Genomic DNA, 16598 nt, shown 5'->3' with positions numbered 1-16598 from the left:
TAAAACCTTTAATTCTTCTTTGGTTCCAAGAAGCGCATGCTTAGGAGACAAGTTCTAAATGGGCTGTATGAGTAAGTGGTTAAGGCTGCCTGTTTGAGGGCTGAGTTCTCAGATGATGCACTGCCACTTCGGAACATACTGTGTGAATGTGAAATGAAGAGCCTGCCGATCCAGCCCCTGGCAAAGAGTGTTGACTGTAGCTGCCTTCGTAGACATCATATGTAGTATCATTGTGATGTCTCAAGTTCAGCCAGACCAGCCTGCTTTTCCCCGGGATAGAAGCCGCACCAGCATGCCATGACTATAGCAGAACAAGCAGTCCGTTTCGGGAATTCATTTCTAGGGTTAGCTCTCTTAAGCAGAGAGAAATAGAGTCAGTAGGGTGTATACGTATAGAGAGAAAAAGAGATTTATTTAAGCAGTTGGCTCATGTGATTGTGGGGACCAGCAAGACCAAAATCTTCAGAGCAGGCCAGCGAGCTGGAAATTCCAGCTGGAGTCGATATTGAAGTCCTGAGTCCAAAGGCAGTCTGGAGATAAAATTCTTTCCTCTTTGGAGACTTCTCTCTTAAGGCCTTCCACTAATAGGATGAGGCCCACCCACATTATAGAGGGTCTTCTGCTTTACTTAAAGTCTGCAGATTTAAATGTTAATCACATCTGAAAAACACTTTCATGGCAACATCTAGACTGATGTGGACCAAAGATCTGGACAACACAGTCTATCCAAGGTCACAAATAAATTCAGCCTATAAATTTAGACTGTGTCCGGAGCTGTATGAAATTGAAAGTTACACTGGGCAACAGTCGAGTTGGGAAGAATCCAATGAAGAGTTGACCACACAAACATGAGTGACACGGGTCCCAAGTGCCAGAAGTGAAAAGCATGGGTGCTTTGAGAATTTCTAATAGGGAAACCTAACCCAGTCTGAGTGACTTAGGGTGGCTCCCCTGAGAAGGTGACATTCAGGCTGGGCCCTGAAGGCTTAAAAAATGGGACTAACGAAGCAAAGATGGGAGGAGAGATTTCCAAGCAGGGGAGAAGGTTCTGCAGTAGATGGAGCTCATGGAGAGCTGGGGGAAGACAAACGTGGTTGGATGCTAGGACACTTGGAGGGGCAGGAGCCAGGTCCTTCACGGTCTTGTAGATCATATTAAAGATTTGTCACTGACCGACACAATGTAGGACAGTGATTATGAAAAGCCTCTCTACGTGCTCTGTGGCAAATGGATAAGAAGGGCTGAAAGAGGCTGCAGAATGACCAGTTAGGAGGCCGGATTCTGGTGTAGGTAGAGGTGGACATGGAGAGTTGAATGAACCCAAAAGATATTTTGGAGGATATTTAGGGAACATGATGATTAGTTATAAGGGTGACAGGAGAATAAGGTATCAAGGTGATTCCAAGATATCCGGATCGCTCAACACTTTGGATGGTGGTGCTCTGGTGCTGCTTGTGATGAGAGGGAACGTTGGCAAAGGGTCTGAGTTTAGTATGGGGTCCATAGAGTTGGAGGTGCTTGTGGTGTAGCAAAGTGGAGAGATCTAACAGGCAGTTGGACATGTAGCTCTGGGACTCTAAAATGGCATCTAAGATGGTAGAGAATTGAAACTATGAAAGTGGACTTAATTGCATAGGGAGAGAGCATCATGAAAGCCAAGGACCAAGCTCAGAGCAACTCAGTACTGAAGGTGAATTACAGGAGGAGGAGATGGAAAAGGAGAATGACCTGAGACATATGGACAGAACTAGCATCTTCAAAGCCAGCCGCGTTGCGTCTCTCTGAGCCTTCCTTTCCACACAGGCACAGTTCTCTAACCACAACCGGAAAAGGCTTTCCACATTGAAGAACTTGTGCGATTAGGTGGGGCCCACTTAGGTAATCCAGGATGATCTCCCCAACTCAAGAGTTTTAGCCTTGTTCACATCTGTACCTTAATTCCTTTTTGCCAGGTAAGATAATATATTCACAGGTTCTGGAGGTGAGAACGTGGACGTCTTTAGGGGGCTGTGAGTAAGAAAGTATTGATTCCCACTTAAGCATGAATGGATATTTATTATGACTGGGAGAATCATTGTCTTTATTTAGGATATGGCTGGTTGGAGTGAGAATTTCACCCCCCTGAAAGTGGCGGGGGTGGAGGGAGGTGGTGGTGGGATGAATTGGGAGATTGGGATTGATATATATACACTAATATGTATAAAATAGATAACTAATAAGAACCTGCTGTACAAAAAAATAAAATTCAAAAATTCAAAAAAAAAAAAAAGAAAAAAGAATTTCACCCCCACTAATTCCAGAGAGCCTCTTGTTCTATCCTGACTATCTGAGGGAAAATGAACAAGGAAGTAATTAACAGTAACAAATAAAAATAAAATCTATAAAATTCTTGTTAACTGAGAAGATGAAACTAAGATAAATAACCAGTAGATATTCTGAAACTCATGATGTTCATCTCAGTTTTTAGAAAGGATATTTATCATGTGGTTTTAGATACGTAAGTTCCAGAGCAATTAATCATCTAATAAATATGTCTCTAATAGGCATCCTCTAAGAGCTTGATGTTGGCAAAAATAAAATGTTTCAAATCTGCCTCCGAAGCCAAAAGATTTCAAAATACTATCTGTGCTGGTGAGGGTTGTGCTTCAAATGGGAATCAGTACTAATATGAAAGAAAAAACAAGTGGAATCGAAGAGGAAAAAATACCCTAATATTTATAAGTTAATGACAATGATCAAAATAGTTAACAATTATTGAGTGATTAACTTATTTCCAGTGCTATTCTGAGAGTGGTACATTACCACATTTAATCATTAAGACCCCCACACACAAGGTAGGTATAATTGCCATCCCCATTTTTGAAATGTGGAAACTGAGGCTGTCCTTGCCAGGGCTAGGGGTTCAATCCAGGGAATGTACAAACTTCAAACTATAAATTACAATAGGTCACACCTAGCACTTATTGTCTACCAAGTGCCTGTTTTAAGTATTTTACAGATGTAACATTTTCCCCACAGCTCCTTGAAGGAAGTATTTTCCCACCATCATAGAGATGAGGAAACTGAGGCACAGATTGGCAAAGTCACACATGTAGTAAGGGCTGAGCCGGAATTCACACCCAACAGACTGGCGCCAGAGTCCAGTTATCCAAATAACTGAAAGATGATGTTTTTTGAAACCGTTTTGTGTAGACAGAGTGTTTTTGTCAGATATTTGCTGCTGTTGTCTTTTTAAAGTATTGGAAGTGAAAAAAAATTACTGATTTTGATGGGCCAGTACACTTTCCCCTTCCAGCACTTCACCTTACCTTCCTCACTTACGAATTAAGAACTAGGTCATCTATAAGGTTTCTTTCAGCTGCACAGTTCTGTGAACAAAATGCTTTCAGGATCACGTACCAAAATTCCTTCTATTGTTTTGAGAATCCTTTATTGTTGTGTTTTCACATGCCAGGATTTATGTTACATTTTATTATTGTAATGACTAATAATCATTTATAGTAAGCATTTATTGAGTGCTTGAAACACGCTAGGTGCTGTGATGAATGCATTACTTGGTTTATTTTACTTAAAGCTCACACAAGCTTCTCTCCCTGTTTCACAGATGAGGAAACCGAGTTTAGAAACATTTAAAATTATTCAAGTCACACAGCCAGTCAGTGGCAGAGCTTGGAACCAACCCAGAAAGCCTTCCTCTGAAACTCTGAAGCCCAGTCCCCTTACCACTTTGTTCTGATATGTGGGTACAAACTCAAGAACATAGAGTCAGGCTAGACTTAAGCGAAGATGCATCATTTGGCCTGCATATAAGAATGTAAAAGGAGGGGAAATAAGTGATGTGTGTGCCTAAAATCATATCTTTCTGACACAACCAAGTGGTGATTTCCACAAGCAGAGCCTTTCCTTTTGCATGTGGGGTCCAAAGGACCAGCTTAAAATATGACAATTATTTAAACATTCCCTGAGATGTATTGACAAATTAGCTCACTTGCTGCTAACAAAGAGCAGAACCCTGAACGAGTAAACATAGAAGTTTGTTTTGACTGAGATGGAACTGGGCAGTGTATTACCAGGGATTGTGTGCATGTGTGTGCGTAAGACTGTGTAAAATTGTGTATGTCTTTGCAGGAGATTGTGTGTGTGTGCACATGGGCATGGTGGCCTCCAGCAGCTAAGGGATCCTGGAGAGTTAGGCATCATACTCTAGAGAAAACATGTTATATAAGGGGAAGTGGCCAACTGAATGTAAGAGGATATTAAAAAAAGCAATGTGACCCAACACATCTGCCTCAATTTGGCCATAAGCAGAGGAGACTGAGACAGTCCTAAGGTTGGTCCCCATTTAGGAAATGCCTGGAAACATTGATGCAGTGGGAGATGACTATAATAAAGTCATGGGTTTGTAAGGTTTGTGGAATCAGCTAGCTTAAACTTTGGCCCCTACACAAGCCATGTCAGTCATCTCAGATAGCAGCTATTTGGGGCCCATTTTAAGGTCCCAGAATGAGATTCCACAATCACCTTTCCAGTGGTTACCTGTACTCACTACCAAGAAATCCATTACACGTCTAAATCCTTCTACATCAACTTAATGTCCAGTGTGTTCTCCAGAAAGATGAAAAGTAATTATATCACCAACTACCTAAAAAATAAATAAATAAAACCCTGTAATAGTCCTGGAGCTATCACTAAATCAGCCCATAATCTCTCTCTTTCCAATGTGATATCTTTAATTCCTTCAGTCTCACTTTATGTATCTGGTGTTTTTTCTAAACTGAACATCTGACAACCCAGAAGAAGGCCAAGTATCACTTATGAGACTTACAGTACTTTTGTACCATGTGGAGAGTGATTGTCATCATTTACTGTTGCTTAGAAGTGAAGTAACATTTGTGCCCATAGTAGGAGAAGGATTTGTGGGTAACAAGGAGTCCCCAGACAAGTTAACATTCCTTGCAAGTCTACAGAAAAATTCCTTCCTTCGCTTTTTCTGAGTCTTGGTCTTCAATGACAAAAACCGTCATGGCGATAATGTTCTTATAAAGAGCTTCTGTGTGGATGAATCAGGTATCGTTTGAGAATGTTCATGGCATTAATGTTGTGAATACCATTCGTGAATCAGGAATCTTAAATCTGTGTCCATATACAGCAGTTACTAATGAAGAATGATTACATTATGCATTTTAATCAACACTTACACTTGTTGAAATTGTCTGATCCTTTTCTGTGTTGTTTGCAGAAATGTAACCTGGAATAGTTTAGCTATCCCAGATACACACTGCTCACCAGAGCTGGAAGAAGGCTACCAGTGCCCCCCAGGATTTAAATGCATGGACCTTGAAGATCTGGGACTTAGCAGGCAAGAGCTGGGCTACAGTGGCTTTAATGAGATAGGTCTGTCTTACTGATAAAACACCTTTTCAGTTTCTATTTTACAATGTTTATGAAATGGAGAAAATAGTTGTATAATTGATATTTTATGTTCAGACTGGCTGTAGTTTTTAAGAAACACAACTGTAAGTTTTAATATATTCTCCCTTACAGTCTATAACATACAGTCTGTGTCTATGTATATTCAGCAGTGTCTGTATAGACTTAAAAGTCTCTCAATTCTTAATTATAGCATTTAAAACTATTTGTTGAGTAAGGTTCAGGGTTGTGGACTCAAAGAACCCTTTGAGCCAACAAGACTTGGTTTCCTTCCACATTTAACTAGTAGGCAAGGTAAGTCTTAAGTAACTGAAATACTAGACATTGAGGAGTGCGTGAGAGCCGAAAAGTAATTCTGGAACAGGATACAGCTAATGAGATACTTAATGAATGTGCATCAACTATATAACAGCGGTATGGGAAATGCTTGTATGTGAATATGATGTGCCAAACGTGTACATTGATTCGTGGCTTGTCCTATTAAGTCCTGAAACGTGCCGTCACGCACAGTAAAGAAAGAACTTGGCATCTGCCGTTTAGTTGGTATCATTGCATTTGTTACAGTTCCATGCAAGTTGCACATCTTTCACGATTGAAGCAAAAAGACATGGGATTCTAAACAATTATTTTATGCTCTGAGAATTTGTCTCAGTCAGCTCAGGCAGCCATAACAAAATATCGTAGACTGGGTGGCATAAACAACAGAAATTTACTTCTTACCAGTCTGAAGGCTGGAAGTCTGAGACCAGGATGCACCTTAGGTCTGGTTACCCCTCTCCCTGGCATGCAGATGGCTGTCTTCTCTCTGTGTGCTTATGGGATGGGTTGGGGGGAAGAGAGAGAGAGAGAGTGGGGAGAGAGGGAGAGAAAGCTCTCTGGTCTCTTCTTATAAGGACACTAATCCCATCATGAGAACCCCACGACTCACAACCTGGTCTAAACCAAATCAACTTTTAAAGGCCCCACCTCCTAATGCCATCACATTGGGGGGTTAGAGCTTCAATATATGAATGGCAGGGGCTGAGGGAGTGGACATAAACATTCATAGCAGAGTTGTTGGAGTCATTTGAAAAAATTTAATTATTTCTTAAAGTTTTAAGGGCCAGGTACATTTAAGAGAGTTCTAGACACTTTTACCCAGGTCATAAGAGGAAAGTCTTTCAGTGTGTAATGGGATGGTGGTTGTGCTCTTTTGGAAGCCAAATCTACTTATTTTTAATCTGTCTTTTGGTGTGGTTTCACTTTTTAATGGGCCAGCTGTACAATGGGGATCTCATAGCCAGGAAAGAGTGCATCACCCCTGTCTACCCAGGAGGGAAACTGTTTCAAACCCAGCCCATCCACCTTCACACATCAGACAGAGTGGCTGATAAATCCTATTCCCACCCTGGCCTTCGGTCCTAGCAGCTCCTGGATAGTGTTATGCAGGATGGCATAATGAACTCTGGGATAAGTGTTTGAATTTCAGAAAGAACATGTGAAGATCTTGCACTGAGTGAGGAATATGTTCTAGATATATGAACTAAACCACAAGGCTACAGCCTTTGGACTGAATACAATACTGAAATTGGGCTGAAAGAAGCATAAATAGTTGGTATTTTTAAAGAGTGCATTTTGCAAATAAATCCCTAAATTTTATTCTTATATATTTAGTATGCCCTCATAGTAAATCTCCAGCATTGTATTGATAGTTAGATGGGCATTCTTCTTTTGGCCAATGATACAGTTTTCTGGTTCATAAAAATTTAGAAGCCAACGGAGGTAAAGCATTTTAATTTGCTGTCTCTCTTATACTTCCCTGGCTTTGGATCAATCTTACATCCTTCCCCCTGTCTCAAAAGTGCAAAGATTATGCCAGTGACTTTCAGGCATGAGCAGGAAATCACAGGTGTGGTGTGGGAGATGAGATACGTTATAGATTTAGTAACCTGCTCGGAGCAAGCTCCCAGCTGGGGCAGGACTGGCATGCATGGCTGGTTAGAGCCTGTTGCTCTTTCTTTTAGGGGCTGAGTGTGCCCATGTCTTGGATGGAGAGTGGCCAGCATTCAAGAGTTAGGCTGTCCTTGCACTGGAAATCTCCAAGCCTTTAAAATCATGTTGCTAAATCAAATCGCCCCCTGACCATTTTAAATGCAGCAGTTGTGCCTAAACTCCAACTGCTGCATTATATTAAAGTGGATTTATCTTTTTTTCACTGTGACTTACAGTAGCTTCACCTAATGTAGGGGACAATATCTCTTTGAGCAAGGAAGTCTCCTTCTAAAGCCTGTGGGCTTAAGAAGCCCAGCTGTAGGAGGGAATTGCCCTGGAGGGTGGTAAGCTCCCACAAAGGCAGTAATCTTACTGTAGCTCTACTGTTTATTTGCACATTGATCTCCCAAGGATTTAAGCTCCTGGAAAACAGGAAGCACATCTTTTTATCTTCATGTCTCCAGGGCCTGGAGCAATGCCTGCTTGGTAGGAAACCCTTTATAAATATTTACTAATGGACCAAAGTATGTACCCTTTTGAATTCATAGGTGACACGTCATATTTGCATTAGGATGTAGAGCCATAATAGAAAATTAAGCTGTTTTCTCATTGTTCTTTTCCCTGATTTTGTCTGCTTTTGTTGGCAGTGTTCATTCTTCCTCATGACTTCCCTTTCTATACAAGCTTAATTTGGTCTATTTGCTTCTTTTTCTCAAACGATGATTGAATTCAGCATCATTGTAGCACTAATGGTTAGATAATGAAAATGTTGCCTTTGAAGTATAATCAAAAAATGTTAACATGGTCCCTATAGTTTAGATTGAAATTGGTAACTATTTCCTGATATTATGTATCTATGTAGATACACAAACTAGTGTTTTAGATTATTTTGAAAGTTCTTATGGAAACAAAAGGTAATGTTTCACCAAAATGAGGAAATTAATTTTATTAGGTACATGTGATCATCTCTTTCTGCATGCAGCTAAACTTAGAAGATAATTAGGTACCTAACTGTGTATTTAAATTTGGCCAGTGTACTCTCTATATAAGTAATCATGGTTAATTTAAAAGGAGCATGTTTCCTTTTCTTACTAGTCTAAATTATCATGCAATACATTGAATTTCAAGCATTTATAAAATTTTATTTATAAGTAGCTTCATGTCTCATTAAAATTTAATATTGATGATGTTGAAAAACTCAATTTTTAAAACTATATTAAGAGCCAGAGTCATTAGGTAGAAAAAATTACAGAGAGCCCCTATTGTAAGATTGCGGAGTAAAGAGACCTTTTCGTCTCTAAAATCATCCAAACGTCAAGGATACTGAGAAACAGAAATGCAGTGTCCATATTTAAGGACTCTGAAAAGCTTATAACTGTAAACCCCAATATCAGAGGGCCAGGTGTCTAACAGAAAACTTCCCGAAAAGACTCTGGCTACTGAGGACCTCAGAGCGGAAAGAAGACTGGCGTTCTACAACAACCAGTGTTCATCGTTCATTCAGTTTAAAAATTCAACAATAAAAATTAAATTATAGAAAATAAAAATAAAATGAAATAAAATGACCAGTGTTCCCACAGAAGCAGAATAGTCCTCTCTTCGAGTCAGGGCATCACTGTGTAGCTGACGGTAGGAGTTTTCTGGAATTCCATGTGGCATCACAGAGGAGAGGCCCTTATTCTGCAGGCAGCTGGGAGAGAGAGAGCTGTGGGCACCCCAAGACGGCTGATCAGCATAGACTAGGATGAGGGAAAGACTCCAGCTTTGCAAATCTGGCTCTACCTTACGATGACCTCACCGATTCTCAAGCATCATTCTCAGGCCAATTAAATCGAAACCTTACAGTGATTGAAGGCACAGATGGCTCTAAAAAGTTCTCTGGGTGATTCTAGCGTGCATGCCGAGTATGAACCACTGAAGCAACACCGATACACACCCAACTTGTGAAAATCTTCACTTCTACCCCACAGCATAACTTCACCCTTCCCTACGTGAAACAGGACAAATATCTGGTGCTGTCAAAATCAGTGTCAAAGGTGAAGGATAATAAAAAAGAATCAGGACCATTTCTATAAAAATGTGCCTTTCAGTATATTTAAAATTGAAAAAAAATACTCAAGATATATATAACTCAAAAGAATTGCAGAAAAAGAAGACTTAAATATACACATTAAAAGGGTACAAATTGACTCAGTAAATTGACAGAGAACAGTCAACCCTTAGGCCTGTCTTAGTAAAGATGCCAGAATTCAAAGCTAAAGAAAACATCCATTGGGTATCTTGAAAAAAAAGAAAAGATCAAGTCAGTTCTAAGGCAGACCATCAGAGGGGCCTGAAACTTCATGTCAATATTCAGCTCTCAGATATAACGTCACAATGCTTACAGGGTCCTTAGGGAAAGAATGTGTCAAACCCTTTTTGATTATTTTTGAAGAGGCAAGAATTCCGAGACTTCATTTTACATGAAGTCTTCTTGAAGCCATTCAGCCAATCAAGAATAACTGGTCATGGGCCTGGTCTCTAGTATGTATTCACTGTAAGAGCAAAGCTAATACAACTGTAGGATTTACAGACTATAGTGTAAATATTACAAACTGTGATTGTGTGGAACAGAGGACAAGATCAACAGGGGAGGTAGGGTGAGGATGTGGATGTTTATACTTAGCAGTAAAAAACAAGTATCATTTTATACAATATATGAATCCAGCAATGGAGGCATAAGGATACCTGCCATGAAAATGCATTACAAAGTCAAAAACGACTTTAGAAAAAATTCAAACTTAAAATAATGGCCTTGGGGTTTGGATCATGGCTGTACCGTATACTAGCGTGGTGACCTTGGGAAAGTAAGGAACCTCTCTTGCCTCGATTTCCTCATCTGTGAAATGGGTGAGTGATAGACCTACCTTACAGGGTTGTCAGAAGCAACTGAGAAACTACACATAGAATAGTGTCTGGCACAGCACAGACACACGATGAGCTAGAAATTAGAGATACGGTGGCAAAATAGGAATACATCACTGTTATTTGAGAGTAAGTGACCACTTTAACAAAGAAGGGCAGGATATAGATGCTTTCAGATTAGCACCTCGATGTCTGATATTATTCCCTTTTCTTTGAGCCAGTTTGTCCCTCAGGTTGTTCAGGATCTTACAGCAAAGGAGAAGAGTGGAGGGGATGGGAACAAGGTGTTCTTAACTTTGCATTATTCTGCCATTAACTAATATCTCAAATTTTACTTCATTCTAATCAGTGTATAGAGGGCCAATATTTGGGGTTGTTTAGTCTTTTTTAAAAATTTATTTTATTGAAGTGTAGTTGATTTACAATGTTGTGGTAATTTCTGCTGTATAGCAAAGTGATTCAGTTATACATATATATACCTTCTTTTTCAGGTTTTTTCCATTATGGTTTATCACAGGATATTGGATATAGTTCCCTGTGCTCTACAGTAGGCCCTTGTTGTTTATCCATTCTATATATAATAGTTTGTATCTGCTAATCCCAAACTCCCAATCCATCCCTCCCACTTGGCAGCCACAAGTCTGTTTTCTCTGTCTGTGAATCTGTTTCTGCATTGTGGATAAGTTCATTTGTGTCATATTTTAGATTCCACATATAAATGATATCATATGGTATTTGTCTTTCTGACTTATTTCACTTAATATGATAGTCTCTAGGTCCATCCATGTTGCTGCAAACGGCATTATTTCATTCTTTTTTATGGCTGAGTAATATTCCATTGTATATATATACCACATCTCTGTATCCATTCCTCTGTTGATGGACACTTAGGTTGCTTCCATGTCCTGGATATTGTGAATAGTGCTCCTATGAGCATCGGGGCACATGTATCTTTTTGAATTAGAGTTTTGTCCAGATATATGCCCTGGAGTGGGATTGCTGGATCATATGGCAACTCTATTTTTAGTTTTTTGAGGAACCATAAGTGTTTTCCATAGTGGCTGTACCACTTTACATTCTGGTGGTGTTTAGTCTTTGTTAATCAATTATTCCTCTCTTGCCACTCTGAAAATTATCCTCACTCTGGTGTTTTACCTGTCTCTTATCCCTATTTAGCCTGTACCATGGAATTTTTACAGTTTCATTAAGGCTCCGGATATGTAATTTTATTTATCCCTACGCATTTGAACTTGTGGGCCCCAGATTCCAGCCACATGTGTCTTTAGCAGCCTTTCAACAGATGCTCCTTCCACAGCCCTAAGCAGGGCATCTGGCAGGGCACTGAGAAGAAGCCACGGCTGCGCCGCTTCCTGGACTGCTTCCAGCACTCAGTGGAAGCTCAGTCTTCTGTCCTCCCCTAAATCCCTGGGTCAAAGGGTGACTGAGATGCTGGCTGCTTCTCATTTACAGACCTCTGCATCATCGTTTCAGGGGAACCTTTCCTGTGGCTCATTCTTCAGGACCTCAACGCACACATCCGCTCTAAGACGTTCGCCTGTGCACCTGAGACACCCCGCACCCCCACGGTCTAGGCCTACTGAGGAATAGACGTTATTGAAAGGACATATTTGAAGATCACAGAATCTGTTTAGCAGACACTCAGATTCTGTGATTGAAGCGAGTGTGTGTGGATGTAGGTAGTAAGCATGCAGTGTAAAGGTCTGGGGACAGAGGACACCCAAAAAACCCATGCTGTAGAGGTAAAACCAAACAAATCGTATCCACTTAGTCTATTTAGAAAATGTGTCTACTTCCGCTTTCTGAGTATTTACCCCCCTTGCAGCCTGTCTCTTCCTGTGTCTTACCACACGCTCATCAACATGCAGGACGCACAACCCGAGACACTGCAGTTTTCTGTGATGGCACTAAACGTGGAATTAGAGGAGCTTTGAGCTGGAAAAGATGAGGCAGTCCCGTGGCTCACTGACACAGTTTTCCAGGTGGAGAAACTGAGCATCAGAGCCAGACTGGTCAGAATTCCAGAAAACTCCACACCAGTCAGGGCTAAACTCCCTCCTCATGATTCGCAGACTCACCCCATAACTTACTGTCTCCCTCAGACCTTTTTACATTTCAGATCAGTGTTTAATTCAGAAGGAAACTCAAAAAATACCTTGCAAAGCTTAGCTGTATTCTTAATTTTGTAGTAGGAGGTTAGCGTCACTCACCTTTGGTAAAATGCTGGTGGAGAGGACAGCTATGCAAACAGATGTGATGTGCCAGTTAGAACAAAAAGCAACAAGATCCATCACGTGTGGGAAGGAAATCACAGCCCAAGAAACTGGCAATTTTCTTGTCACGATATTTCAAAAGAGGGTAAGAAATTGGGTACAGAAGATGAATACAAAGCTATTCAGGTGGTGGTTTTTAACTCTCCATTCATTGTACAGTCAGGTAAAAAACCAAACATGTTTCCTTTCGATAGAACAATCCAATGAATGTCATTTAATGATAAAATTCACCCTGGGAGGTCGCTCAGGAAATAAATAGCTATCAGGCATTTTTTGGTTGTTTGCCTTCAGAATCATAAGAACAAAAAAGAAAAGCTCAATTTTTAAAATGTCAGAATGAACTAAACCTGATTGAAACAATTTATATCAGAAAAAGGAAGCCCATAAGTAAGATCAACCTATAAACAGGGCATTTGGAAGATAGCTAATCAAAAAACCATTTAAATTATACGTGTGGGCTTCCCTGGTGGCGCAGTAGTTGAGAGTCCGCCTGCCGATGCAGGGGACACGGGTTCGTGCCCCAGTCCGGGAAGATCCCACATGCCACGGAGCGGCTGGGCCCGTGAGCCATGGCCGCTGAGCCTGCGTGTCTGGAGCCTGTGCTCCGCAACGGGAGAGACCACGGCAGTGAGAGGCCTGCGTACCAAAAAAAAAAAAAAAAAAAAATTATACATGCTTTTAATGCTACATGGACCGTATATAGTGGACTATTTTCCTTATTCTATCTACACCGTAATCAAAGATAAAGCCAGGAAATAACAAACACCATGTTCTTACGGTGACTCATTGTCCAGCAGACAGTCTTTATTATTATAATTACTGTCATTACTTATGACAACTACTGCTATCATTTATCGATTGTTTATTATGTATCTGGCATCAGGCAAAAGGTTTTCCATCCCTTGTGTTTTTTAATTCTCAAATTAAATCCGTAAGGTATCATTATTCCCAACTGGTAAGTGACAAGAAAGAGATGAGAAAGAATTGATTTGCCCACAGTCACACACAGGCCACAGTTGGGAGCCAAGGCCTACTGCCCCATGTGCCAAGGTCAAAGCCTGTGTTTTCTGTCTGCAAACTCTGCCTTATCTGTGAGGTCAGCCAAGAGTGACCGCCATTCCCTGTGGCTTGTCAGGATGGCTGGTCCATTGTAGAGTCTCATGATGGTGGGAGAGGAGACATGTTCTCCAATGTAATAATCCACCAGACATCCTGCCTTCTCATCCTGAAGTCTTGAGGACACAGGGGTGAGTGTGAAGAAGGGTCATGTCCACTGCAAACCGAGGGCCACTCAGGGCTGGTCTCTGCCTTTGAATCTAGCCCCTTGCAAGGGAGTTGGTGTGTGATCTGTGTTCATTATGTGGACGAATTTCAACATAAAAAGAATATACCCGGAGATTATCATACTAAGTGAAGTAAGGCAGAAGAGAAAGACAAATATCATATGTGGAATCTACAAAAAACAAAAGGAACTTATTTACAAAACAGAAACAGACTCACAGATTTAGAGAATGAACTTACGGTTACCAGATGGGAAGAATGCAGTAGGCCTTGGCTCCCAACTGTGGCCTGTGTGTGTGACTGTGGGCAAATCAATTCTTTCTCATCTCTTTCTTGTCACTTACCAGTTGGGAATAATGATACCTTACGGATTTATTTTGAGAATTAAAAAACACAAGGGATGGAAAACCTTTTGCCTGATGCCAGATACATAATAAACAATCGATAAGAATGGGGGGAGAGATGGATTGGGAGTTTGGGATTGACATGTACACACTGTTATATTTAAAATAGATAACCCACAAGGACCTACTGTATAGCACAGGGAACTCGGCTCAATTCTCTGTAATAACCTAAATGGGGAAAGAATTTGAAAAAGAACAGATATCTATACACGTGTATGTATAACTGAATCACTTTGCTGTATACCTGAAACTAACACAACATTGTTAATCAACTATACTCCAATATAAGATAAAAAATTTAAAAACAAAACAAAAAACAAACAAAAAGAATATACCTGGGCAGCAATGCAATTTTACGAGATACTTACCGAGTATGGACATTTGGTCAAGGATTAGAGGCAATAGCAGCAAAAATGAGTAAATATGCTTTTGATACAAAGTGAGATTGTAGGCACATTGACTAGAGATGTGGGAGAAAACTTTGAAAGTAACAAAATATGTTATCTGGTACATTGCAGTCAGGTTCATACTTATTTGAACTAAATTCAAAATTCTACTGTGATACATCTATTTACTATTTGTAATCTACACCTACATGCGTCAACTTCTCCTGTGTATTTGAACTTAACTTTCTCTTTCTGAGATATGAGTATTTAAGTTTGCTTTTTTTTCTTGTGATGAGAGCTCTTAGGATTTACCCTCTTAACAACTTTCATATATAACATACAGTAGTGTTCATTATATTTACCCGTAGTACTTATTTACCTTATAAGTAGAAATTTATACCTTTTGACCACCTTCATCCAATTCTCTCTCCCTCTACCCCTGCCTTTGGTAACCACAAATCTGGTCTCTTCTGCTATGAGTTTGTTTGTTTGTTGGTTGGTTGGTTCTTGAAGTATAATTGCCCTACAACACTATGTTAGTTCCTGTTATACAACATAGTGATGCAATATTTCTATATGTTTCAAAATAATCACCACGATAAATCGAATTACCATCTGTCACCAGACAAAGATATTACATAGTTATTGACTATGTTCCCCACCCTGTATATTTCATACCCATGACTCACTATTTAGCAGCTGTTAAGTTTGCCTTCTAAATACTGCAAATTAACCAACAGTTTTATTTAAATTGATTTTGAAAATGCATATTAGTTAATTTCTTTATTAGACATATTAGTAAAGAATATTTAACTTATTTGTCCTCCTTATAAAAAAATAATAAAAACCATAAAGCTCTTCTTAAAATAAAAAAGCCCTCCTAGGGCTTCCCTGGTGGCACGGTGGTTGAGAGTCCGCCTGCCGATGCAGGGGACACGGGTTCGTGCCCCGGTCCGGGAAGATCCCACATGCCGCGGAGTGGCTGGGCCCGTGAGCCATGGCCGCTGGGCCTGCACGTCCAGAGCCTGTGCTCCGCAACGGGAGAGGCCACAACAGTGAGAGGCCCGCGTACCGCAAAAAAAAAAAAAACAAACAAAATTTTAAAAGCCCTCCTAAAAATACGAGGTAGAAAAACCACAGATCATCAACGTCACAGAAGTCCAAATGTGAGTCTTGAATGCAAATACAAACTTAAGGGATGACTTATAATTTTTGTAATTTTTTTTCTGGCAACAATAAATTAATTGGGCCTTTCAAGAAAATGAAAAAATTAGAGTAGACTGCAGCCTGCTAGATTCTTATACAGATACGCCCAAGTCCCTTCTGAAGAAGGCTACTATGGAAACTGAAATTTGGGACTAGCATTTTTCTCCAAGGGGTAATATATTTTAGCTGTTACTTACTTTTGTGGTATTTTCCTCATTTAACTTTGGGTAGTATTGGCTACAAGATATAAACTCAGCTCCTTGTGTGAGTCATAAATCAGGTTTATTAAATATTGATGAGAAATAACATCAGTGGTTATTTTCATCCCTGGTGGTGTTCGGTGCTTGGAATTACCCCTGTATTTTCCTGCAGGAGGATTGACAGTGAATCCACCTACACAGTCTAATGCTTCAGTTTTAGGATTTGCTTTACTTTAAAATTCCTTCCTATGTTTTTGTCTACTGGCATGCTATTATTTTCATAATTTGTCTCTTATTACATCTGATATTAAATGACATAAAATGTGGTGAAAGGAAATTACTTTTATTCAGATCATAATAGAATGTAAATTGAACTGCCTTGATGCTGCTGCTAAAAATTGATTCCTCAGATTTAAATGATGTTAAACCATATTTCATGTGGCTGTATGTGATATCAGATGAAAACATTACAAATGAATAGAAAATAGAAAATTATTCTGTGTCTATAACTATGATTTATTACAG

The 16598-nt window shown here is 39.9% G+C and overlaps 1 protein-coding gene across 1 annotated transcript in view; it reads left to right on the top strand.

Moving 5' to 3' along the window:
- The window catches only part of NALCN (sodium leak channel, non-selective), a 279376-nt gene that overhangs the window by 19654 nt on the left and 243124 nt on the right, over nt 1-16598 (top strand). Inside the window, exon 6 of the mRNA XM_033843681.2 lies at nt 5240-5394. Coding sequence (XP_033699572.1) covers nt 5240-5394 — 155 coding nt within the window. The remainder of the gene's footprint in view (nt 1-5239; nt 5395-16598) is intronic.

Source organism: Tursiops truncatus, chromosome 18 (genome assembly GCF_011762595.2).
Source record: "Tursiops truncatus isolate mTurTru1 chromosome 18, mTurTru1.mat.Y, whole genome shotgun sequence".
Taxonomy (NCBI): Eukaryota; Metazoa; Chordata; class Mammalia; order Artiodactyla; family Delphinidae; genus Tursiops; species Tursiops truncatus.
This window is presented reverse-complemented; position numbering and strand designations above follow the sequence as displayed.